This window comes from Cariama cristata, unplaced genomic scaffold (genome assembly GCF_000690535.1).
Source record: "Cariama cristata isolate BGI_N322 unplaced genomic scaffold, ASM69053v1 scaffold12925, whole genome shotgun sequence".
Taxonomy (NCBI): domain Eukaryota; kingdom Metazoa; phylum Chordata; class Aves; order Cariamiformes; family Cariamidae; genus Cariama; species Cariama cristata.
In genome coordinates this window covers 71,677-99,243 of record NW_009619305.1, presented here as the reverse complement: position 1 = coordinate 99,243, position 27,567 = coordinate 71,677, and the positions used below count along the sequence as shown (strand labels likewise).

The following is a 27,567-nucleotide window of genomic DNA, read 5'->3' as shown; positions in this document are numbered from 1 at the left end:
CCTTAAAACGTAGGTAAGCAAAACCACTTCAGGCATGTAACATCTTAGGTTCCTTGCCTTTCAACACTGACAATCTGCTTCTGAGTATCCCCAAAGTTACCAGGATGGTAACACCACACACTCACATTTAGGAGGCGTCAGGTTCCTCTCACATATTGGCTTGCTACGGTATAGCTTCTCAAAGATTGTATGGCAAAATAGTTCACAATGGACAATGCCCCATTAACTCACAGCCTCAATTACTGAACAACAGCTTTCCCATGCCAACAAGTTCTTACTTGACTATAAAAATCAAAGATATGAGGCTACACATCATGTATTAATGATAGAAATCCAGAATTACTTCAAAGGGTATTACAGGTGATTTAAGGGAAGGACTTCCATAAAATAATGCCAAATATTTAAGATATATTTCAGAAAACAGCTGTTTATGATAACACACCAGACCACTCTAGAATTGCATACTGATGAGCAGAACAATATTGTACCCTTGCAGCGGAAAAGGGACAAGTTCTCCTTTGTTGTTTCACAGTACGTGAAAGTTATTCAAGAACAACCCAGTAAAGCTGTGAAATTAAACTCATGCAGCTCATCGAACACTTAGCTAAAATTACATGTAAATTACAAAAGCAGAAATAACTACTGCAAGTACAGTATTTAAGAAACGAATTAAATTCAAGTACATTTCTAATTCCAACCCTTCTGTGCAACATAAAACCGGCCATTTTATTTATATTCACATTCCTACTCAATGTGACCGTGCTCGTTTCTTTAGGACACAACTTACAGGAGAAAAATTCCTTATTTCAATGCTGGCATTACTCAAGGCCACACTTAACATTAAGTAATAACATAGATCTCCAGCAATCAAGAAATAAAAAATAGGGGAAAAAATAAGGGAAATAAATACAATCATTCAAATATCTAAGCTAAATAAGTTACAAGACTGCTAATGAAAAACAGCTACTTATGTGGAAATAGAGTCTGGTGAACAGAGAAATTACACAGCTATAGCAGCACTTCAAGACAGCGTACACCACATCTAAACCCACACTGTGATTTGGCCATGTACATTCAGTGAGATCATAGCATTTCAGTTTTGCCAATCTAAGATATTGAATTATTCCTAGTGGATGAAAACCACAGTTTCCTGACAGAACAGCTCAAGCTCTCCCAGAAACACAGTAGAATTAAATTCAAAGAACTAAGTTTTAGAAAGCTATAGGAGGCCCAGAAGCATCATTAGGAAGAGCAAGCAGAGGTTTCAGGGCAGCTCTGGGAGAAATTAGGAAGAAGAAATTCAGTGAGTATTTAGCAGGACTAGGAAAGACAACAAAACACTGGTGCCCCCTTAGCCATCAATTTGTACTTACACCCTTCTCCCCAGGTCTGAGCTACTACAGCTACTGCTCTTTAATACCTGGTGTAGGAGAGCTAAGGCATAGAGCTTATCACTCTTAGTGACACATCACTTTTGGTCTGGGGGGTAAGAAACACAGAGATCTTCTCCTGGTGAATATATAGGTGGCCGGTCTCCATCAGCGGAGGCAATGCCTCTGCCTGCAGTCAGCTGGGCTTCCTTAAATCTATCAATTATTTGCTTCTTGCCTTCATGATTAAAGAAAAGTCACACCCCCACTTTTCTCAAATCATTGGCAACAAGTAGTCAGTACCACTTGTGCTTTAATTTGTGAAGAGCACAGCCTGAATCTGTGAGAGGTGAGCACATTCTGCTTGCACTCTCGGGGTGCTCACCTTAGGGGTTAGGCAGAAATTAAGAGCAAAGTTATGGTATCTTTTGCTATGGGACTGCTACTTACCGTGTAACAACCCTTAATGACCTCAGGTGTCCCTCCCACAGCTGCTAACCGTCAAGACCCATAAAAGGTGAAGGGGGAAAAATATATAAAAATCAATCTGGAGGGAGTCTGATTAAAGAATTGCAGTTTGGGTGTATATGTTCCCAAGTTCTTTTGTTCATCTTTCTATTAAAGCTATTGTAGGGACCCCAGGGCAAAAATGAGGTTTGTAATTACTTACTTATATTTGACTTCTGTGGATGATATTTGTAGCTGTTTCTGAACAAAGGAGTGGTTTGTATTCACTAATGTTTCACTGATTTTTGCCTAACAGGATTATTTCTATAACCTGTTTAAAAATTGCATTGTAAAAGCAGGATTTTAAAAGTGTTTTTATGTACTAATCTCTGAGGCTGCTTTCTGTCTCTCTCCAGGAGCTAAATTGAATGTGTTTCATTATGTAAAAAGAAGCTCAATTTTAAATGCTGAAATAAACAATCAACACCCCTCCCACATTCCTAGATTATGATAATAATGCTCTATTTCCAGAGAAGGTATTAAAGAGCACTAAACTATTTTCTCAGGTGAGGCATTAAGAAATGGTAGACTTTAAGGTATAAAAGGGGTATTTTTTTTTTTCAAATAAGAGGCTAATACAGATTATAAAATCTGATATTTTCTAGAACATACAGTGCTGTGAAATGCAAATATACAAATGTTTCATGATATGTCGTCTGATGGGTAGTAAACATCAGTAATCTTGAAACTAATGCAGCTTTTTCCTGGAATGTAGTCTCTACTATAACTGATGATCTTTTAAAACATCCTCATGTTTTCCACTCCTTTTAGGTCAATGCAAATCCCTGAAGCTGAAGGAAAAGGTGAAATTCTACCTCCAACTATCCAAAAAATCATAAAAGGATACAACAAGTATCTACGTCCATTTTTTGATAGTAAGTAGAAAAGCTCTTTTAATATGATTGAGGCATAACAATGTGGTGTCTGAAAGTCAGCAATGAAAGCAAAGGGTTTTTTGCTATAGTTTTTCTCCAATGTTGGCCAGTGACTTGATCTTATGATGTAATTGATCTCATGATGTAATATGATATAATAAGATATAGCATAATAACTTTTGTGGCCCAAGGTGAAACTTATATTCCAGGCATTCACAAGCAAAGCTTCCTGACTCTGTTAGAAACCTGGCTATTGATGCTCATGTATCCTCAGTGAAATAAGCTGTAATACCTTACCTATTTAAAAGCATAATTTCCTCTAATTTTCTGAATAAGAACTATAAAAAATTTTGATTAGCAGTAAAAAAGCTTTATATATCAAACTGCTCATAAAAGCATGGGCAAATCTTGTTACTATACCAAGTATTATGTGCATCTACTATAAGACTGCAAGAGAATAATTTAATAAAAGCTTCTTGCCTCGGGTCTTAAAGGTCACTGAACTGCTTTACTGCAGAATTGAGGGGAAAATGAATTTAAAATGTTAGTTCCCTGCATCAGAAGGCCACGGTCACTAGGCTGGAAGACCCACATAGTCTACTGCACCAAGGCTGTCAATATTAGGCACCTGAAATCTCAATGACAAACATCTTTCTTGCTTGAATCAGGCTATTGCATGCATCAAAAATACTGAAGAGTTACAAGGTGGGGTCGATATCTCTGCCAGGAGTAAATGCAGAATTCTGAAAAAGAAAATATTTTGCATGTTGTAAAGATGCTCAGCTCTGTGTGTCAGAAAATAAACTTGCAGAGTGAATGCTGGACAATAGTTCTTAAGTTAAATATTCAGAAATGTTAGAGGTTTCAAATGAAGACCTGTATATCCCTTTATATCCCACTTAAAAATGGTTGAGTAAAGAGTTTCTCAGACCATACTGTTACTTCTTGCCATCCAAATACCTAGTGAGACTATCAGCCTGTCCAATAAGGGCACTGCACATCATGTGCAAGTTCTGAATCCATTTGATAAAAATATTAAGATAAATTTGTATTTTAGGTTTAGGAGAAATGGAAAACTATTTCATCTGTTTGGTTTTATTGTTGTCTCAGCTGCTGATACAACTGCTATAAAGTATTTACATGGTCTAAGACGATTTTCAGCAAAATAAAAGTAATGCTAATAAAGAAACTAACCCTTTCTTATTGGAGATGATGCATAATGGAAAATAACTGTGTGTTCAGTGGCATTAATATATTTCATTAATTACTTCATGCTAGTGCTAGAGATACATTGGCACTGCCATGATGGATGTGCTTTGGTAGACAGCAAACAGAATTTCCTTGCACAATCCTATGATAGTAAAGACCAACAGTAAAGCACTTCTGAGTTACGCATCTCCCTTTGCTAACGTGAGCCAATTTTTTTCTCAGCTGTTGTAATGCAGCAAGGCTACAGCTCTTTTTCTGCCTGGAAATTTTGTTCGGAGGGATGCTAAGGAATTTTTGTGTTTGCCTGGAGATCCCAGAGAAGCTCAAGCATGGATCAAGTCTATGTCACACACAGAGCCAGTCTAGCACTTCCAGACAGTGCCAGAATTGCTGCATATGCTTGCCACAGCTCAGGCATGCAAATGCTGTTTCAGACGTCTTTGATGGATCTATATTATCCCTACTGCTGAAGGAATGGGATGAGACTCTAAAAAATACATTTTATTGTTGCTATTTCTAAATGCAGCATTGAGGATTTTGAGAGAAATTACTTTTTTGTAGGAATAATCTAGGTTAGGATGGCCCAGGAAGTGTCTGTCCCAATTTTTGTACCTGTAGCTTTTTGCAAGATCATTTGAGATAATTTGCCATATGATAGGCTTGTATGCTTGGGGCAGAGTGGGGAGCGGTATCTGCCCAGCCCTGACCTCTCTCTGTTACTGACAAGGTGAGCTGCAGCCCAGATGAGATTCAGGTCCAGGAGAAGCTCTTGCTTTTCTTAGAAGCAGAGCTAGTAAACCACCTAAATCCTCAGCTTAACAAATCAGTGGATTATACTGATCTGTATGACCACAGCTATCCTAGCTTTGTTCCATGTAATATTTTCCTTATTTCTATGGATATTATCTGCCTGCAGCTGATGCACCTTGTATCTGTTTTTTGTGAGAAAGATTTCAGTATAACTGGCTTCACTCAGAATTGTATCAATGGCTACAGCACACCTGCTAAATAGTTGATGAAGCCAGAGTATCAATTTAGTCATTTATACCTCTTCTGTGACTTTTTTTACCCTCCTTATCCCCTCTCAAATCCTTAATTTCTTTGGTGTGATATTTGCATGTTAATAGTAACAGACTGACAAATCAAAAATGGATCATAAGATCAAAGTACTGGTTAGACTTGAGCAGGCAAATGAACAAATGCGTGATAAAAACATAAACTAGGGTATTCTGGTATTGGTCAAGATTATCAGCTACTATAAGAGCCTGCACAGTTCTAATTGTGTCAACTTATCAGTGCTGATTTACTCTGAGGAGAAAACTTGTATTTCTAGAAACATGAACAGAAAAGAATGTATATCCATATTAAACCCAAGATCTATGTTTGCTGTCTGAAGTCTATGAAAGGATTTGCATGAAATGGGAACCTAGTATGTATATGATGACACACAGAAATATTAAAAAATAATATCCTAAAGTCAGCTTTTTAAAAACACTTGGCTCTTTTTTTGGCAAAGATTTATTTGCTTTTGAAAGTGTGCATATTTCTGTTTATTTGTGATGTCAGTTAGATATGCACTCAAATATGCATGAAGAAATTTGTCATAAAACTAGATGGTATTATTTGTTGGCATCTACAGTGCTTTGAACTTAATGTTAGCTAGTCTTAATGGGACACTGAAATGTGATTTTTATCAAGTGTGAGAGGGCCAGAGATTAGCTTGAATTTTAGAATAACGTAATTCAAAGTAATTTCAAAGTTATTTGTCCTTGAAATTTTTCTTCAGGCCGGAAATGGGGATTTTTTGAAGTGGTGTTTGCTGCCAAGATACTATCATACTCTTACAAAATCAGTGACACTGAACTCCTTAATATTTAGCATATTTTTATCCTGAAAAGAAAGCATTAGGTAGAAACACATGATCATAAAATGAACGTTCTTTTTTTCCTAAAGCTAAGAGAAACAAATATTTACTAGTCAAGGGAATTTTATGGCAGCTCATGGGTCCTTAGTTTGATAAGTCCTCCATTTGCCTATTTGTTTGTGTTTGGTCCTTGTGCTGGGACTGGTAGATGACTGGAAATTACCTATGCAGATAACAATTCAGCTAGTGTCATTAATGAGGGGATTATAAATATATCTTTCATTTCAAACCAATGACTGTGCATAAACACATAAAAACTGTCTTCTCTCCTTGCATGGATTGGAACTAGTAGATTTCTAGATTTTTAAGCCTTGCTTTAGTCTCCTCCACCACCAGTCGCCCCTCCAGACCCTTGCTACCCAAACGCTGCCATTTATGCCCAATACAGACTGTCGTTCCCATCTCTAGGCACCTAAATTAGGTGCCTGAAGTTAGATTAGTTGAAGCCAGTCTTAGTATATCAAAGGTTTGCAGACAAGTAAAATTGAGTGATGTTTGTCCACGGTGGGTGACACATACCAGTTACCAAATTATGGGTGTACTTTTACACAGTGTTTAGTACAGAAGAATCCTAGCTGGAATGGTTACTTACTGGTTACTACCCTCACCTGAAGGTTACTGTTAAATATTCTCTTTCCTTAACTATAGCATTTTAATGTCCCTCTTTGAGCCGGTTCATCAAGCAAGTCTTAATAAACTGAACAGATAGACCTGGGAAGTTCCATTAACAAATTAAAAAATATCTAATCTAGAATGATTTTTAGCCATTCTTTGGACTGGAATACGAAACACTCCTATACTAGTGTTAGTACATAGTACCGCTTAACATAATAATATCCATCCAAGACTTTTAGATAGATGTGAAAGTCTTATATAGAAAAGCCTACATGAGAAATTTAAAACCTCACAGTTATTTCCCTTAATTGTGCTACATAACCCTGACACTTTATCTCAGCAATACAAGCTGATTTCAACATCAGGTTTTCTGCTGAAATTGTGTAGACCAATTTTATAACTTTAGGTGCTGTGCCAAACCTCTCTGAATTAATGTTTGCTGACTTCAGTGAGCCTTGGATCAGGTTTGTAGAGTTGTTAGGGGATACATAAAATCTTGTAAATAATTTTATACAAATAGATTTTGTTCTGTGATTGAATATGATAATTTAAGTGTTCTAATTAAAAAAGAGAGACTAGGAAAAGGTCACAGCTAAGTATATTTGAATATGAAAGCTGCTTTCAAGTGGTATAGAAAAGTGTCACGTTTAAATCAGTTATTCTAAACCACATTGAAAAGACTATTTTCCTTAGATTTGTAATGAGTAATACATTTCATGGTCTTAAGGTTTAAATTTAAGAAAATTAAATCTTTGAGTCCAACCTTCTGTGTAAGACCAGTCATCATATTTTTTCTCAAATGTTGTTTATATTGAGTTCCATGAGTTTAATCAGATGAAGGCATTTTAGTCCTCAGAAGTTTACAGTTTACCTCCAAAAAAAGACCAGGAGATATCAGAATGTTAGCTGTGTCTAAGACCCTTTGATCTAGTGAGACAAGCGCACAGGATACATGAGAGAAATATACCAAATAATCATCATCTAAAGACTATTTTATGTACCAGTTAGCCAATGTCTAACCCTTCAGAGAAAGGCAAAAAGCCCAGAACATGTATGACCAATTGTATATTGAGAAAAAAAAATAATCTAATAAATCCCTACTGAATCCTTAAAATTGTGATTTAGTAAATGAATGACTTGGTGCAAAACTGTAAACTTCAGCATACAGATGGTAATGTAGATTTTTAATTCCTTTCCTATGGAAATAAGAGACACTATGAGACTGTCATTGCCACCAAACTCAGCTTCCTGCATGCAGGACAGTTTGGGTTTTGTGTGTTTTATTTTTTCCCCTTCCTCTAAATGGTGAGTTCTAGAGACTCTAAATGATGAAGAGTAATTAAGTTCAATTAAAAAAAAGTAAATTTATTGGAAGTTTTATGTTGTCTGTAGCTTCCATAAACTGGAATCTTGCCTTGCTTTGTCAGAGAATGTGTACAACTTACTACTGGATACCTTCTCTCTGCACTCGCATACATTGGGCAAGTCATCTCTCCATTTTCTCTTTGAGGAGCTGAGTAAATGCTGTTCCTTAATTTTCATGTTACAAACTTTGATATTAAGCTGCAGAGTTTTTTGTCTTCTGGAATATTTCTCTTTCAATTGAATTCTGTTTGCTGTTTGCCCATTTTTTATTTTTTTCAAATATGGAAAGCAAATCTTGTCACAGTAATCTTACAACAGTCTTGCCAATACAGTCTAGATTGCAAGATAGCTTAATTCTGTGTATTGCTCCTCATGGCAATAGTGCTTCTCCCAAAGCATAATATGGAAACATCTTGTTGAAATGATTATCAGTGACAACCTCTAAATCCTTCTCAAAGGCACTGCTTGCCAAGATATTTTCCTATCCTGTACAGACTGCCTGCATTATTTGTCCCCACATTAATTGCCTGCATTTGGCTGTATTAAAATATGTTTTTTTGACAAATGATTAAACAAGCTGTTATTACAATTGCCACCAATTTTTGTCTTGTCCACAAACTGTACTAGCAAAGCTACATCACTGTCTAAAGATCACTGGTGCAAACAAAGGACTGAAGATGATTCCTGCTAGAAATGGGTCTGTCTTCTGATATCTTCATATCAACAATTACATTTGAGATCTGTCAGAAGGCCTATCTTAATCTGTCCAGTCTCTCCATGTAACGTATATTTGTCAGGGAAGATGTCTTGTGGTGGGAAGTTAAATGCACCAAAAAAATCCAAGTGTAATGTATCACTTTATAAGTCCTACAATACTCTAAAACAAAGCAAAGCTGGCAATCAGGCAGACAAAAAGAGTTTTTTATGAAACTATAATAAATTTTTCTAGTGATACTTTTCCTTCTAATTGTCTGTTAGAGTTGCATAGTATTTTATCCAGTATTACTGCAAGGATGAGGTGTTCTTTCAAAAAGCCATTTCTCTTGAGATGCTTCTGAATGCTAGAATTGTTTTAAGTTTTCTTAAACTAAATGAAAAAGAGCTAGTGCTAACAGCTCACTGCTGGCTGTTCACGATAGTGCCAGTTGTTTTCAGTAGCAGGTCTTAAGAGTTGCAAATACATACGTGACACAATGGAGGTTTACTTTGTTGGTACAAAGTTTAACAGACTGATCATTGCAGTGATGCAAACTGAACTTGTAAGTATGCTATCTGCCACTCTTGCTGCTTTCCGTACAGAAATACTGTGAATATCTGAAGTGATTAAGTAGCAGTCTTTGTACATAAATGTCAGTAAAAGTTAAAATGTAAATTAGATTGTGCACCTATTGCTGTAACAAGGCATACCCTTTGGCATTTCTTTGTTATGTTTTGAAGATTCCCTTCACTAATGCAGGTCAAATCGACTTTAGTTTTCTTCTGAAGATCAGTAGATTTCTTCCGAAGTTGTCATTATACATACAATTCCTGCCAAACATATGGAAGTGTAGGAACTGACTGCCTCATCTGGTCTACTGCCCTCTTTTTGACACTGTCAACAGGAGACCTTTCAGAGGAAGTTCAGGGGAAACCCTGGTGGATAATTATGGGAAGACTCATTCTGTATTAATACTTTGCTTATTTAGTAAGGCACCATAATTTGGATTTAGCCTCACACACAAAAAAGAAATTAGCATGTAACTATTGATATTCTGATTTAATTTACTGTTAAAGCAAAGCTATTCTCAGCAGCTTGCATTGTGTTAATAAAAACCCCTTCCATAATTGGTTTGGTTTTTTTACTCCTCCCTGGCATGTTGCTGTATCTGAGGGAATGTAATTTTCTGCTGCACAGCACGGGCACTTGGGCTGTGAAGACTCTCAGAGCTGGCAGAGCAGGATGGTTTTATCCTGACTACGCTACCACTCCTTAGTGCTTGAAACCACAAGGCAGGTCTGTGCTAGGACAATCAGTTTGAGTCTGAAGTACCTCTTAATCTAAGCTAGATGTCTTTTGGTGGTTGGGGGTCACCCAACACTACAATTCTGTTGTGTTACTCAATATTGGTGAAAAATACTGCAACAGGGAAGAAAGAAGAAAGAGATGTAGAAAGTCCTGTTTCTGTGATTCCAGAAAAATTAAACCTAATTTAATTTCAGTAGTCTTTCCAGAAAGTCAGCTTTTCCTCTCAGATGTATAACAATAGCACTGATGATACTGAAATGCTGCTAATGAACATTTCCCCTAATCTGTATCGCCTTAACTAGGCAAGGATCAAGTGTGGCTCCTACCAATAAAATATGATATGATAGGAAAGGGCCTGATTATTCCCAGACACAATTCCCACATATCTAGCTGAACACTGCATTGTCATCTCCTTAGGATGGTTCATCATTAAGCATATGCCTTGCATGATGAGATTCTCCCCAAATTCTTGTGTGACGGTTGGCAGTAATATGCTCTGTTACACTCACACATGGGAATCCATAGGAAGACTTAAAAAAAATCAGAAAATGGATTATAAATCACACTTATTTTTAAATTTAATGGTTTTTTGAGGATCTGAGACATCTGTTAAAGCTGGCAATATTGTACCTCTAATAATGATATAGTACAATGGTAAGCATAAGTATCAATTGACTCTGTTGCTGTTGCACCCTAGAAAGTTGAGCTGAGTTTCATAGACAGTCAGGTTTTTTAAGTCTGGAGGGACAAAACATAAATGTGTCCTTGGAGTATCAAAACCTGAAAAGAATGGAAAGAAACAGAAGAACAAGCTGTCAACGGTGTGAGAACTTTTCAGTCAAATAATTTTCTTCCAAAGTTAACCTCCAAAGTGTTCTTCCAATAGATGAAAAATTTCCTCTAATCTCTATGTATGATTTATAGTATATAATAAACACATAGATTACCATCAGGAGATGCTGCAAGCCTACAGTCCTGCCTTGAGCTGGAGCTTTATATCTGAACTTCCAAGTAAGTCTAGAACAAAGCATTTATAGATTCCTTCAGGAGTGCCAGATGTTTAACAACTTTAACACGTGCATTACAAATGGAAATTATTTTGGAGAAAAATAAAAATACTAATACACTTATACATCTTAGAATGACATGTTTTTTTCTTTAGTGTTACTCAGTGGGGTAGAGTTGGGCCCCATCTTCCTCTAGATGCCATTTGGGGGCATATAAGAGCTATGCACATAATGCATTGCAAGGAGCCAAGAGGGGCTTTCAGCAGTGTGCCTGCAATATACTGGCACCATCAGCTACATAGATCTTATCTAAAGTGTTTATGCATTTCTCAGTACTGCATTCTCTGCATCTCAATTACTTGGAAAGATTAATTTATTTAATATGAATTTCCTTGTATGTGTACTCTCTTAATTATTCTGCACACCTTCAACCAGGAATAATATCATGTTTCCATGAAAGCGCTGCACAAATTCTGCATTTTAAAATGCACAGCTGGTGATCTTCCTTCTGACACTGAAATGCACATTCACAAGGAAACAAGAGTCTGAGCGTACTAACATTACAATGACATCATGGCAACTCCTTAGGTAAGGTGTTTAATCACACTGAATAAATCTTCAGCTGATACTAATATTAAAAGGAGAATGAAATTACTAGGTTTCCTTTACAAATGCAAGTATTTAAATCACAAGTTAGCTGCTAATGGTCAAAAGCAAAACATTAAAATGCAATGACACAATATAGATAATATATTCTTAAATAGGCAGTAAATAAAGTCACTCAGATATCCCATCTGGATATTAACCATGTGACATTGCCAGGAGTAACTCCTTAGTTCACTAACATCTGATGGACCAGATGTTGCAACTGGAAGAATTCTTTCCACTGCTCTGCACTTCAGAGCAGAAGGGTGTGATATACCATGGGGATTGTACCTTCCGCACCTTGTTGTGCAACATTTTCCCCAGCACTTTGTTTCTGGAGGGGAGAAAAAAAAAAAATCTAACCCAGGAAATATTTAGGAAATAAAGCTTGTTTATTAAAGCCAGGATACTGTTAGTCTAGAAGTACTATATTTTGGTTATGAAATTGTTAAAATTCTTTCATAATGTAAGTTTGAGGAATATTTCCTCTTAAAAAGCTGCTAAACATTTAGAGAAAAAGGGATCATATTTTGGAAGATTTTGTAGCCAGTTCTGAACACCGAGTGTTATAGAACTGTATGCTAGATTCTGACTTTCTCTCTTTTGCAGATGGTCCTGTGTCAGTTGGAATGAGTCTGGATATTGCAAGCATTGACACAATATCAGAAATAAATATGGTATTGTAGCTTTTGCAATCTTTTTTGTTTTGCTTGTTGATAAGCTAATGTCTTGTGTTTACAGTTGCTAGCAATGTGACTTTGAGGCTTTTCTCCTTGTGCAGTCAATGTGTGTTATGAGATGAAATTTTATTTTTCACTAAAGATGGTGGTTATAACGCTATAATAAGTTTAGAAATGCAGATGCAAATCACACCTCTCATAGGTACAAACAGAAATTTGCTACTGACTATTAATCTTAATGAAAGGCATGTAAAGCAGTATTTATTTTCCAGATGAAATGCCTAAATCTTTATGCATTTCAAAAAAAGATACATTCACGTGTCTTTGAAGCCACTTCCTTTCCTTGTGATTAAACACAGCTGAAGTCATATTGTTTTTCTCTTTTACTGTTAATGTCACACATTAATTTCTTCCAGCTGTGTTTTATTGTATTTGTATCATTTATTTTTGAACAAACTATGAAATGCAGTATGCTTCTCTAACTGAATATCCAATGTTAGTACATAGAAATAAAAGGTAAAGTTCATTAACCAGATATTCAATACTAGAAAATACTTGTGTGTATATATATATAAAAAAGTGTGTACACATATAAAGAAATATATATATATATATAAAAACATGTATATACATAAAAGTACCTCACCATTCCATTACTCAGGCTTCCACGGAAGCTGAATATTAGAATCCCTCTGTACTTAATAAGTATTAGTTAGTATTTAGAAAGGTGGAAGTAAGGTCAGAACTTAAGATGAATTTACCACACTGATAAAAACATACCATAAAATCTAAATTGATTAAAAAGGTGCTAAGAAATAGTGTGATTTTAATGTAAGACTACAAGACATATTTGATTTGAAGATGAACTGCGCTGAGAACTATATTCAAGGTCTTGATAAATTTGTCACCACTGTTTACCTTGTGATGCTGAAAGGATAAGTAGTGCCAAAGGATGATTCCCTTCCTATTTCATTAACTTCTTTTGTCTACCTGAATTTATACAACATTTTCTTAAAAAATGCATTATTTAGTAGTTTATGTGAATGAAATTGTTTGCAACAACTTACATAAATCATTCTAAAAGCTAAAGGTTTACGGAGCCAGATTACCTGCTTACAAAACTCTGATGACTTCAGCTGATTTACAGCCCCAGATTTAGGCCATCAGCTTTTACTGTAAAATTCCAAAGAACAAAATCTACTCAAGCTAGTATTTCTTAATGATGTCAGCCTCACTTCAAGAGCTGGAAAATTTGGCAGTACGAGAGCCAGTACAACTGCTGTTGGAGTGCCAACATTTAAGAATGGGATGTAGAGAATCACAGGCTATTTGTGCCCAACAGCTGTTTCCATATAGTTTTGTAAAATAGAATAATAGTGGCTTGCTCTGTATGATAATTTTTTTTTTTTTTTTTCTCTTTCAGGACTACACGGCTACCATATTCCTAAGGCAGCGATGGACTGATGAGAGACTTTGTTTTGATGGTAATAAGAGTTTAAGCTTAGATGGTCGGCTTGTGGAAATGCTTTGGGTACCGGACACCTTCATAGTTGATTCAAAAAAGTCTTTTCTTCATGATGTCACTGTTGAGAATCGTCTTATAAGAATATACCCTAATGGAACAGTCTTGTATGCTCTGCGGTATGTATATACCACATACCAGCCTTTATATTTGTCTTCTACTTACATTTTAAACTTTCCAGGTTAGCATAATTTTATGCTTAAGAAATGGATCTATTTGTAAAAGTAAAATATGTGTGGTCTTGTGGTTTTATGAATGTGTAATATTATTGACCAATATGATTAAATTCTTAAATTTAATAATAGGTCTCATTTTCTTGCCTAAATAGATTCTTTTGCTTTCATGTAGACCAAATACAAGAATTGCATTTTGTCATTCCAGTTGTTTTGAACTGAAGTCATCACAGAGGAAAGCAAGCTGTGATGATTGATTTGCATTATTTATTGCAGATTATCATTTATAATAGATTTTGATAAATATAACAAAATTGTAAAATATATTGCAAAATATCAGCAAAGGAAAATGCATGCTGTAAGTGAGAAGGGAGCAAGGAGTGGCTTTTTTAGACTGCCACTAAACTCAACTATTCTGCAGTGTTTCCTGTTTGGGATGCTGCTATTCTTCCACATTAGATACTGGTAAATACCAGAATGTTTTCCTTGCAATAGATATTTGCCTGTGAATATTAGTTCAAGAAGGATACATGGCTTATTTTTATTTTTATTGATGAATAAATTTATCCCATTAATAATTAGCAATACTCTTTTTTTCAAGGATCACCACAACGGTTGCATGCAGCATGGATCTGACCAAATATCCGATGGATAAGCAGATATGTACTTTGCAACTAGAAAGCTGTAAGACACTTAATCCTTATTATTTTTATACAATTAGAAAAATATCTCTGATCTTTTTCAAGGGCTGCTACATACTCTTATCAAAGAGGCTGGAATTTTGAAAGAAGCCAAAGGAGAGTATGTAACCAGTTCTTGCTGAATTAGGGGACACTGGAGCATCTCTTTTATGACGAAAGGCTGAGAGAGCTGGGTATGTTCAGCATAGAGAAGAGAAGACTGAGAGGGGATCTCATCAATGCTTGTAAATAGCTTAAGGGAGGATGTCAAGAGGATGGGGCCAGATTCTTTTCAGTGGTGCCCAGCGACAGGTTAAGGGGCAACAGGCACAAAATCTAACACAGGAAGTTCCACCTGAATATGAGGAAGAACTTCTGTACTTTGAGGGTGGCAGAGCACTGGCACAGGCTGCCCAGAGAGGTTGTGGAGTCTCCTTCTCTGGAGATATTCAAAACCCACCTGGTTGCGATCCTGTGCAACTTGTTGTAGGTGAGCATGCTTTGGCAAGGGGGTTGGACTAGGTGATCTCCAGAGATCCCTTCCGACCCCGACCTTTCTGTGATTCTGTGAATTACAACAGGACCTACATACAAAGATAGATGCATGAGGCATTACTGAAAATAACATGGCAGTACTGAAATGCTGTCATGCTATTGATGATTAATGCTTAAACAAAATCTCAGGAAATTATCATAGACCTGGTTTTGCAGTGCATCCTGCAGTTATTCTGTTGGTCTTCAGGGGGAGTTCTGTGAGCAGACATTTTCCAGCACAGCCGGGAAAGTATGTTTTTTTTTTTTCTCCTCTTTCAGATAGTATGTTTGTGGTTTGTTTGTGTGTGGTGTTTTTGTTTGGTTTTTTTTTTTTTTTTTTTTTTCCCACCCTGAGGCACAATTCTTTTAGGAAAGAAAGAAATTACAATAAGGCCTATTTGTAAGGCATATAATTCATATTTAGTTAATTTACTGTCTTCATACTGAAAAACAGGTGATTGCTTAGACAGTTCTGTTCTGAGATGGGTATATACAGATCCTTCTGTGACTTATTTAGTTATCTCCATGCCAGTGCCATGGGAAAAAAATGTCATCAGTTGATGGACCAAGACTAAATATACTTTTATAGGTTCTCATTTTATCAGTCAACGTCCTCATAATTTTTGTTAAAATATGCTCTCTTCTACTTTGTATATATGGTCGCTTTGCAAATACTCAAATGTGCATGTTTATAGTTAGCTTTTTGCTATTATTGATATGATAAGACTCTATCAAAATATTTTTCCATGGGATAATGTAAAAGGATACTCAGTCCCCTGTAAGATGAAAATATATGTTCAAATATATGTCAATAGATATTCAAAATCTTTTGGAAGGTTTATTGGTACTTGTCACATTTTATTCTTTACCATTTCAGATGTGTGTGTGTAGTCTTTATCTCCTGTTGGTAATGACCAATTAGAATATTGCTGCAAAGTTTCATTTTAGACAGAACCACAAAGGGAATCAACCCCAAAACCTTCCTTACACAGAATTCCCTCTAGAATCAGCAGTTTTATAAGATCTGTTTAACAAATAGCAATTTGAATTAGAATTTGGATTGATCTTTAATTTATTTTCCTTTGGAAAAGCATGTTGGTAAGTCAATGCATATGGATTTACATCAACAACATTGCCTAATGAGTAATTTAATATTTTCTCTAGTTCCAGAATGAAATGTACGTCCCACAGGAATTTAAATCTATCTGACAGGATTAAAAAAAGGAGAATTCCCTATATAATTAAAAATTAACATTTTTCAGAATGATTCCATCTGCTTTTTCAACAACACACAGGTGTCTCCTGTCCAAGGGGAAAACATAGTAATGTCCTCACAAATGCTCCCGTGACATTGGTGTTTAGTTTTAAGGAAAACAGCTAGAAAAAATAAATGCAATAAAGAGTGTGCCTTTAGCTGCGGCCCTTTTTCTTCAGTGCACTGTAATACTTTCTTTTTTGGTATGCTGGAGATGGTGTTTGTTGCCTCATGAGACAAGCTATGTCAATTTATAGATGAATAGTGACATCATCCTAGAATACTGCTTGCAAACACCGTTACCTGGAATGAAGAATTGTGAATGCAAGCGTGCTTACACATTCACACAAATGCTGATGTTTATAAATAAAATGTAAAATATATAGCAAATACTTGAGCTGAAACAAAGTGTTAGGCCTTTTATTAAGTGACTACTAATGTGAAGACAAACATGACATGATATTATCAAGTAATGTATTTACACAGTAAAGCATACCTGGTGACCTTACAACATGCTATTCTGCTACTACTAGTTAACAATGTTGATTGACTTACAGTTTCTACAATAATACAGTAAAATACATTTCAGCCAAAATGTCGACTGTTTTTTCCCCGTTATTGCAACACTTCAGAAGGTAGTACAGGCACATGTTAGGAGACAGAGAGTTGCCACTCTGTTGATACGGCAGATGTGACATCTGGGGACTTGGAGGGCTCCTGTCCCGGTTGGTGCTGCCCGTGGAGTTCATGCTCTCTGCCATGTGGTAGGGAATACTACCATTGATTCACACCGGGCTGAGGACTTTTTTCCTCTTTTTTTTTTTTTTTCCCCAACACAGGCCTCCAGTCCAAATACATATTCATGTTTTTGGCCCATCTCTGAAATTTTATTTTGTTTTTGAACTTGTCCTTCAGCATTTATTCAGTGAAGAGCCATGTGAAGGCACTTAACTTGTGCTTGATAATCAGGGGAAATTAAAATTAGCAACAGAAAGGTAAAGAAACTAATTTGTATTAGGCATTATGAATGTTTAATCCCAAATTTACTATTCTTGTAGTTAACCCTATTGACATTAGCTGCTTATGCTGTATCAATGAAGTACAGAAATGAGACATTTTGGGCTTGAGGAATTAGTTAGAATGAAAACTCAGTGTCATGTAAAGAGAATAGAGATTACTTGTAAAAGCCAAATAATATGGCTTAAGGATTTTGTCTCTATAAACTTTTAAAACATTTTATAATTAGTAAAATATTAATCCCCTGAATAAAGAATAACTTTGCACAGAGGGAGCACTGCGCTATTTAATTTTACTGACTATTAGGAAGACTCTCCCCATGAAAATTCTTCACAAATAAAGTTTTGGAATTAGTATTTTCAAAGAATTTTCATAGCAAGGATCACTAAAACCTACTAATTGTTTGGCTAATGAAAATACTTTGGAACAGAAATAGTTGTATTAAAGAAAAACAACCTCTGTTTGGATATATACTTGCTATCACCCATTTAGGCATCAAGAAATTCTCCCATCTCATACAACTTGGAAGACTCAATGTCTTGTAAAAAATAAATAAGGATTTACTGTGGTACTCTCTAGTTATTTGGATTTATTTAAATACCTGCAGTTCTTTTATACTGAAGGAAAGTAAAATGAATCCATGCCTGGAGTCATGCATAAACATTGCTTCTGTGAACCTCTTTGTTTTGACTAGGACAATAGAATCATTTGTTTATAGGAAATGTTACTTTTATTTTTCATCTCCCAAATCTGAGAAATTTCCCAGTGTGTGGTTTTAGGGAATCAAGACCTTAGCTTGGATGCACATGCTTTTGGCTTAGTCTTTTGACACAGCAGTGTTTTGACTTTAATTGCTATAAATGTGAGAGTGTGAGCAGAGATTCCTGGTCATGATACCTTTTCAGAAAACTGCCAATGATAGTGAAAACAAAATTTACATTTAAAGAATGGTCAGGAAAAGAATTTCCAGAATTTCCAATTTTAATTGATAACCAGCACAGTGTTCCCTTGAAATGAAATTTCTGAACTCTTGTTTTTCGTACATTAAATGGCTGTAGGAAATCAGTTCTTTTTTGACATTACGAGAACCAAAGCCATTAACTTAAAAGTATTAAAATGCTCTTTTTAATTTTAATGCATGTCTTATTCTGTGATTCTAGAGCTTTGTTCTTTTTGCAGCATATACCCTTGTGCAACGTATTGCATTATTGTCTCACACTATAATTTACTTACAATTGACTGAAGTCTAAAAATAATCATCTGCTCATGTTTCTGTTCCCTAAGCTTAGCTGTTAACTTGCACAATATGATTGATCTAAGTAAGCTAAAGGAAAAGATGTTCAAATGCTCCCTGTTAACATGTAAATTACATTAACATAATCTTGAATTAATCATATACACTAGCTTCAAAATTGCCTACCTTTTAATATAATGGGAAAAAGCTATAGAAGTATTTTAGCTATGATTGTGCCGCATGCTGACAAGTGTGTGCAAAATACAGTTGCCTTCTGATAGATGATTCATGTCCCGTCTCAGCTCCTAATTACGACTTGAAGGTTAAGAGGAAACCTCCTGGGATCCCTGAGGCATACCATGCTGTTGAGCCTGCAGAAACATCAGCATCTAAGCTGGTGTCCTTGGGAAGCATCCAAGCTCCTAAGCCAAAATGTCACCCCAAGTGATGACCCAAGCCCATCTCAGAGCACAGCGCCAGCATGCAGCAGCCCTGCTGCTCTCCTCACCCCTTCATTTCTGGAGGAATGAGGACCTAATGCACTGCATCGAGAAACTGCAGCCTGGGGTGCTACAAAGGGCACACTTAGTGTCTAGTCCAAATGCTGGCAATGCTGTAATTCATAAAAACTGTAGTTCTTTAAAGTTTAATAGCTTTTGTCTTTAGAATGCCATGTGGTACTAATCTCTTTTGTTAGTTCATGTCATCTATACTAGAATAAAAGATATAAAAAAGACCACCTCCAAAAAAGTCAGCTTTTAAATGATAAGACTTTGTATGTTATTGGGAGTTTTGTTGCAAAGAAGCATTACATTCAGCCAAAAAATGTCATTGTTTATGTCTAATTGTACTGTCAGATAGACAAATAAGAAACAGCTGAACCGTAAGTGTGCTCAACACAAATTAATTATTGTGTAAAATAACCACTTTTGTTGGCTTGTGTATCACTACAGGGGGTTATAACATCAATGATGTCATGTTTTACTGGACTAGAGGAAATGATTCAGTTCGAGGTTTGGACGCACTCCAGCTGGCACAATACACAGTAGAAGACCACTTTACCTCGGTATCCGAAGCAGTATATGAGACAGGTAAAAACCCTTCTAACACTTTCTAGGTACGGTTCGGAACATGGCTCTGGAAACAGAGCAGCATTAAGGAACTGAGCACATCGCTTTCTCTTAGGATGACAATTTAAATTTTCTGCTAGATTACATTCTTGAAACCTTACATATTTTTCCAGATGTTACCAGCAGAGACCCAGCTAATGTAAAGGTTGAGAGCGTTTGAGCATTTTCTTGGAGGCTATGCATTATCTAAAGAATGATAAACAAGGGATGTACTACTTCTTCCATATAAAGTCAGGGAGAGCTCTTGTGAAGGAAGAAGAGTCTGGAGATCTGGCATTTAAATTGGAAAGAGACCAGGGACCCTGGGTACCCAGTTCTCAGCCTTCCCAGAAATAGCCACTCCAGCTTTATCAGGCAAGTCAAAAGCTTCTATTTAGCCATGGAAATTTCCATGAATATGCTGGGTGCTTTTATAACTGCAAGAGGTTGGGTTTCATGGCTAGTGCTTGTCGGAGTTGCTTTTCATCTATGGCAGCCTCTGTCCAGCCTGGTGGGCAGCAGAGCACAGATTGCCCGGCCTGAGGTTCCTCTGCCCAGGGAAGGATCAGAAGCATTTCCACAGACCTGCTTTTCTGCTGATCTTGGAAAACTGCTGTAGAAAGTTTCCTCTAACTGCAGGACTTAACCTCATGAAAGAGCGTGCTCCTGTTTGTCGTCCAGAGATTTCGAAAGGGCTTTCAGAGAGTTCAGGACCTGCCAAATCTGCTTTATGCTCTTTGAATTACTCTTAGGTTCTTCATCGCTGTTCTTCACTGCATTCTCAGTTTCTCTTTTGCTCAAGTGAACACGCCAACGGAAAGGGTGATCTTTAAATGAAGACACACACGTCCTTCAAAGCTATATTTTCACCAGAGGATATGTTATTAATTCTGAATCACAGAAATACAGTTTCTCTATTCCATTTCTGGGTATTTCTACTTTAATAATTCAATGCAGAGAAACTTTATGATCTAATTTCAGGTATTAATTCAGGCTAAAAGTCAAAGTTCTCTAAATGGATATAAAAGTAGAAATAAATACATACTAACAGGTTCCAGGATCACAAAGTATCTTGCTACTTACATAAGTGACATCTGCTTGCCTTCCTCCTCTTTACAGCTTCTGGGTAAGCAACATCAGGTTCAATCAAAGGAGAAAAATCCTTTACTGCTGTTCTGCTCAGAAGGGTATTAGGAACAGTTCACCATGCAGGACAGAGGAAGAGGAAACCTGCTTAATTCTTACCACCTTCTATCATGGAGTCCAGGCTCTAAAGCTAAAAAACGTTCTATTACTTTTTACCAAACAGAATAAAACCAATTTCCAATTATAACTGAAGAGGCATGATCAATGAACTATGCTGCTCTTTTCAGTAAATGATGCTGTCTTCCTCCTTTTATGTTGGTAGGAATCATATGTATAAAGTCAAAAGCCACTTTTTCTTTTAATTATACATTTGAACACATGTAACTTAATTCGATTAAAATTTCCCACACCTGCTCATTTCAATTCTCCTGTTCAAGAAAACCATGTTATCAAGTGCTATGCAGTACTTTTAAAATGAAATCTCATAATCCTCTTAATTTTCTATTGAGTCATTATGATTTAAGTGCCATTTTCTACAGATTTTTTTTAGGAAAGCAGTGCCTACTGTAGCCCATATTAAAAGAAAAAAGCAAGCAGTTTATGGAACTATGTAATCCATTTCAAAATGAAAAAAAATGCTTTGCATTTCCTTAACACCATTAAAATATATCTGAGAGTATTTTATAAATAGCAGTTACATTATAGAACCAGTTATTTATAACAGTTACGATTCAAAAGGCTAAAACTAAAGATATGAGAGAAGAGCTGTGTGTAGTGTTTCCTAACACAGCAAAAAGAGAGGTCAGGATTTGATACTCTGTGAACTTGGACAGACAGTAGAGCTGCTGTGCAAGTGAAATATTGTACCACAATGCAAACCCCAAGTTCATGTAGAGCCACTAACAGAGCTAAATTTAAAATGTAGTCAGCAAAATTCCTGCATAAGTAACTTCACTAAATTTAAGAAAAAGATATTATGGATTAATCTTGTTTATAGAACAGCATGTATCACATAATAGAATAGTAATCACATTATTGTAATCACATAATAGTAAGTCAATTCAAATAATGTTAACTAGATTGCTGGCTAGGGTTTGGTGTTGATTTCACTTTGGTACATACCAATTTCATTTGGGACATGGGTAAATGAACTGCTTGAACCACTTCCTACATGTCTTTTAGCTATAGTCCTTATTCTGTATACACTAATACACTCTTGGACCCCAAAACCGTGTATCTGCATCAGTGGCTGCTGGGTTTTTATTTTATCTCTCTAGCCAACACCACCTGCATTCTCATAGTAATAAATAGTGATATAAAAATTTTGCCTTTCTTCTTGGAAAAACATAAAAACAATGAAAGACTGTTACAGTCTAGCTTTTTGTGTAAATAATCATAGAAATACGGCTGAAATACACTTTAAGAATTCATTTAATCTGTTCTCATGTCACAAGGCAAGGTCGTCTATATCCACAGCCTACTTCCTGACAGATGTTTCTAGGAGTAAGTTAGACAAACCTCCAAAGTGTCTGCTTCACCCTCCCTAGATGATTTTTTTTCTGGTAATTATTACACACATATTTTTCTCATGTTCAATCTTGATTTCCCTTGCTGCATTTCAAACCCATTATGTGGATATAGAAGACAAATTTCCTGCTATTTTTCAGCAGTCCTTTTGCTATTTCAGGACTGATATATCTTTTCTCAGATGAACACTTTGCCTCTTTTTGATTCATATAAACAGTTTCCTGGATCTACTATCTTTGCCATTGTTCTCCCATTGAATTTCTCATATCTTTACTGATGTGCAGCACCCAAAGCTGGGTACCCTGTTCCCATCAGATGACATCCTCTACAGAGGAAAGAGTTTACTTAATGCATTTCATTAACTCTGTTCTTGTTTATCCATTCTGGGTTGATGTTTGCTTTTCTTGCAGAAAGCATTTTTTACTTTGTTCGGCTTGTGATTCCTTCTAATAGTCCACCTCCTTTATTGTCCTGTAGCCATATATTCCCAGTGCTCTGTTTAGGGAGCTAGTAATCCCCGTCTGAGTGTAGGACTTTCTACTTGGTTTTGTTGAATTGCATCCTGTTTTACTCAGGCTGATAGCTGCTGAGATAATTTTGAACTCTAATCCAATGAGCTAACACTCCTCTCTTAAAAGACACTTGGTGTCTCATCATGCTTGTTAGTGAGCAGTACTGGGCACAGGACAGACCCCATTTGTTCCCACTTCATAAATGCTTCTATTTTCACAGCAAGTGGTAGCTAATTAATCTCAATCAACATTTTTAATTGGAGAAAGAAGCAAAAACGTCATTTAATACTTGAGGCTAATTGGCTGTTGATAGCTTTTCTTCTGGCTGGCAACTTTCCTTAAGTCTTGTTCTTACTACTGCAATCTTCCTGCCAAGTCTTCAGCACTGAGTCTTCAGCCTGAGGCCAGAAGGCAGAGAGAGTTATGTCAGGCAGTCAAGGCTCTCAGTGCACTTCCCTGCTTAGAAAACCGTGAAGTCAGCGAAATGGCACATTCAAATGGTATTATTTTGGTAGAACAGAGGGAAAGAAGAGACAAAAGCATAAAGTCAGTCTCTTCTCCTTGACACACACAGACAAGACATTTGCCCTCTTGAAAAAGACTGCAAAGGGAGCTGGCTGCTGTTCCTTGTCTGCAGTCACTGCCAGGGTTTTGATGTCTATCACAAATCCTGCTTCAGCCTCCTTGTGCTAGAGGCCTCGTCAGACCTCATTTGCCCGTGCAGTGTTGAAACTCTGCTGACCCCTGGCCACTCCATGTTACTGGCTTCTCTGGTGGGAGGTCATGATTAAGTCAGTAATCAGCTGCTCTCATTTATAATTAGCGATCTGAAAATCAAAAAGTATATAAACTATATATAAAGTATAAAGGGTGTATAACTGTGTATAAATGTAAGACTCCTACATGGAGTGTATGTTCATCAGTCAGTTTTTCTCTTGAAATAAAGGCATTACCTTGCTTTGGCCTACAGGCCCATCTGCAGTTTCCCAAGGCTCAGGAGATTCCTTAGTTTAAAATCAAGCTTTTCTAGGATTTTAAATTCTTCTTTTTTTGAGGTATGGTACACAGAGTAACTTATCTCATTCCCTTTATCAGTTCTCTTATAATCTGTAATTGCTCTCCAATTGTTATTTCTGAGAACAACTTCTTTGCCATACAGGGCTTACAAAGAATCTCAGAACCGTGTTCGGTATAACCTTATCTGGTGAGTCTTTGGACAGCCTTACCTAAGGTTCAAGCAGTTACATATGCATATATATCTGTTACCATGTTGTATTCGACCTACCTATCTGAGCTCATATAATCACTCTTCATAAGCAAGGTTTTCCACTTGAGTTGATGTTTCAATCATGACCTGTTTTTGTAATAGTTCTGCAATCTAGAACAGTTTAGAATGAAAATAGTTTTGGAAAATGCATTGAAAAAGTTACAGTAACATGAAAACATATGGAAGTGCAATTAATGGAATGAATATCAAGGATATTAAGAAGAGGCATTTTTTGTTAACTTCTGGGAAGTTCTTTGTAGTATAGACAGAAATATACATAAACACTTGGGGGATGTTCTGTGGCATAGTTTTTTTGTAAACTACTGTTTTTTTTTACAGGTAAGATAAATGGATAAATATATCTGCACAAAAACACTACATGAAAGGTTTTGTTTCATTCTTAGGAAATCTGAATTTCAAACTCATTTTTTATAAAGCATTTTCATGAAGATGAAGCTCATGTTGAGAAACCTGGCCTGATCTTTCATTTCCTTTAATTCACTTCTGAAAAACAAGTAGGAAAATAGGTAGCTTATAAGATCCTGACTGTGCAGAACAAAATACTGATTGTTCTCTGAGAGAGGGACAAAGGAGCTGTAATAACATATTAACCATACATATTTACACACTTACCATCCTATAACAGTCAGAGAATTGTGTTTCAGTTGCACAGCTTATTTGTTGGGTAAAAGTGGGGACACTACTGATTCCTTAATGCATACGTTCATTGTAAACAAGAAATAAAAAATTGCATACTGGAAACTACATTTTCAGCACATAGTTAAGGCAGTAAAATTCTATTTAAAGCTTTCCTGTACTGTGCCCTTAAAAGGTGCAAGAAGAGAAGAAAATGATGCATTCGTAGAGTTATACTGATGTGCTTGTGTGAGACGTACATCACACATTTTAGCTGGCACCCAAGGGGTTAGCATACATATTTCATGATAGAGAAGAATGTGCTCTTTGTGCCTGACTGCACACCCCTGTGCAGGATACCAAAGTGCTTCTTACATAAAGTGATGTGGAGCAGTCTTTTACTGAAGTAGACTTCTTCAAAAAGTCCACAGAAAGTAATTGTGGGGAAGGTGCTCCCACCCCGTAACACTAGAGTGGAAGTTAGGAACTGCTGACAGATTTGTACAGCATCAGTCCTTCCTTCAGGTGCCTCTGCTGCGACTGTCCACGGGTCAGCGGGCAGCAGGAAAGAGCAGAGATGCAGCATTCTGCCGTCAGCTGGGAACAGACACCATAGAAAAATGGGATAATCAAAAAATGAATGACCTAGGGTGTTAAGGAAGTCTCTTTGTTTAGGTATATATTTATTTCTCAGGCAGCGCACCAACAGTCAGTGTTGATAAAATCATCAGTATTATGGCAAGATCTATATGAAGTGTCAGATAGGCAGTGCTGTAAATTAGAATATTGTCTTTAGAAGCCAAAAGTCAAACTTCAAAGGCAAATTATAAAGAGGAATAAACTAGCTTCTCTTGCCTTCAGAAAGATCTGCCTTAGACCTAGACCTACACCTGCTCAGCTACTGGGAGTCTATGCTGGTATAATTTTTATGATACTGAAACAAAAGTAGTCAGCTGGAACCAACTGAAATTTGATTTCTTTCACCTCTTTCTACTTTCTAGGGTACTTTTTTTTTTTTCTTTTTTTAAACAGTAGAGAGAGTTAGATTAGGTGTGGAGACTGTAGTCTGCTATCTAGACTTATTCTTCACCTATAAGTTAGAGCTTAGAACTACTGTCTAGTTTTGTACTTGTGCAATCTAATAAATTAGTAACTCAAGCACAAGTAACTCAGCTTAATCTTCTTTAGCTGTGTGGTAACCTAAGTAGAATATCTCACCTTCTGGTGGGTTTAGAGTATATATACTAACAGTCATTTAGGTTCAGATTCATCTGAGAAACTGTTAAACACAGTAATTTGGTACTTCGGTAAGAGCTAACACTATGCCTTTGCTGCAGAGTTTAGCTATCTGCACAGAGATTATTTCCATCACATTATCAGATTTAAATCAGAGCATTCACACACTGCAGTGACATCTATCATGGGACAGAAACTTGAATGAAAAAGCATCTTCTCATTTTAACGCAAATATTTTTTTGTCTGTAAGACTCAAACAAGGGGCAAACTTGACAGTTTTGAGGAGTTAACTTGAGCTCTACCTGAGTTAACACTAGTAAAGCCAGGACTAGGATTACATGAACCTTTTTCACTTTTGATCTGACTGACGGCACCATAGCCTCAGATGTGCAAGTCAAAGGCAATGAGATACAGCATTACTATCTCATATGCAACTCATGTAATAGAAGTAGCAAATCTGTTTCTTTTTAAAGATGAGTAGTTTTGGTACATGTGGAGTGTAGATGAAAAAAGGACTGTAATATTTCCCTATCTTCATTTTGTCCCTTTGTTCATTTCTTTAGCGTGATAAGTATGCATTGTATACTTTTTCTTTACTACTTCTTCAGTTTATTACTGGAGGAGCTCATATGAATTCTATATATAGGTTGCTTCAAAATTTCTGTTATAAAAGCTCTTCTGAACTCTTTAGAGAAATACTGACACTATTATTATCATGTCCATGTTGTGTCTTTGGATTTTGGTAAGCAGAAAGCCTTAAGGTTAGAGAAATGTCTTTTCTTTGTTCCCCCAAAAGCCACTTGAGCTATAAGCTGTTAGAACTCTATTTCTCTTTGTTGTTCACATTACTTCAGAAATTTCTGGCACCAGGAAAAATAACACAAAAGAATGCAGGAACACTCAAAGGGCTTGTCTACGCTTGGAAATTGCAGCAAAGTGGCAACCTGTGACTTTCAAGTTTGGTATTTTGAACTAACTTCGCGTGTACACATTTGGCTTTTACACTAAGGTGAACGGAGATACAATTGTAGGCTGCTAACAAGGAGAGGACATTGCTGCATGGCTATTATGGATTGGCTATTTCAGAGTTTTTCTTCTTAAAGACAAGCTCTAAGGCTGAACCACAGGAACCCCCAAGTGCCTGTGCTACTCTGCAGGAAGCATAGGCCAGCCTCTTCACTCCCCTTTGCTGGGTACATGGCACCACATCCTTCCCTATGGTCAGGTCAGCACAAACACAAGTCAAACAACTTTTGTGGAGGATTCCGTTTCCTCCTGGTGGTTTGCACCCTCTGCACTCTCACACGAGCTCTGGGTTGACATGTTTTCCTTGCTCACGGTGGCCATGCCATTGTCCTTTGTGCACTAGCTGCAACCATGCCACAGCAATGACAGTACAAACACTGCAGAGAAAATCTTGTCTTTCTATTTAAAAGTGTCTGTTTTGAGTTCTAGTTAAATAGCAGCATAAAAGATTGCAAGCAAAATTAATAAAATCCTTAACAGTTTTTATTAAGGTTTTAAATGATTGCTCTTGCACAGTAGGAAGCCACAGATTTACAATTGCCTGTTCAACC

General features: G+C 36.5%; 1 protein-coding gene across 1 annotated transcript in view; it reads left to right on the top strand.

Moving 5' to 3' along the window:
* Positions 1–2,688: 2,688 nt before the first annotated feature.
* LOC104162474 (gamma-aminobutyric acid receptor subunit pi-like) overlaps positions 2,689–27,567 on the top strand; it is a 34,132-nt gene continuing 9,253 nt past the window's right edge. The window contains exons 1-5 of the mRNA XM_009701204.1: positions 2,689–2,752; positions 12,132–12,199; positions 13,626–13,843; positions 14,499–14,581; positions 19,571–19,708. Of these exons, the coding sequence (XP_009699506.1) occupies positions 12,152–12,199; positions 13,626–13,843; positions 14,499–14,581; positions 19,571–19,708 (487 nt within the window). The 5' untranslated portion in view covers positions 2,689–2,752; positions 12,132–12,151. The remainder of the gene's footprint in view (positions 2,753–12,131; positions 12,200–13,625; positions 13,844–14,498; positions 14,582–19,570; positions 19,709–27,567) is intronic.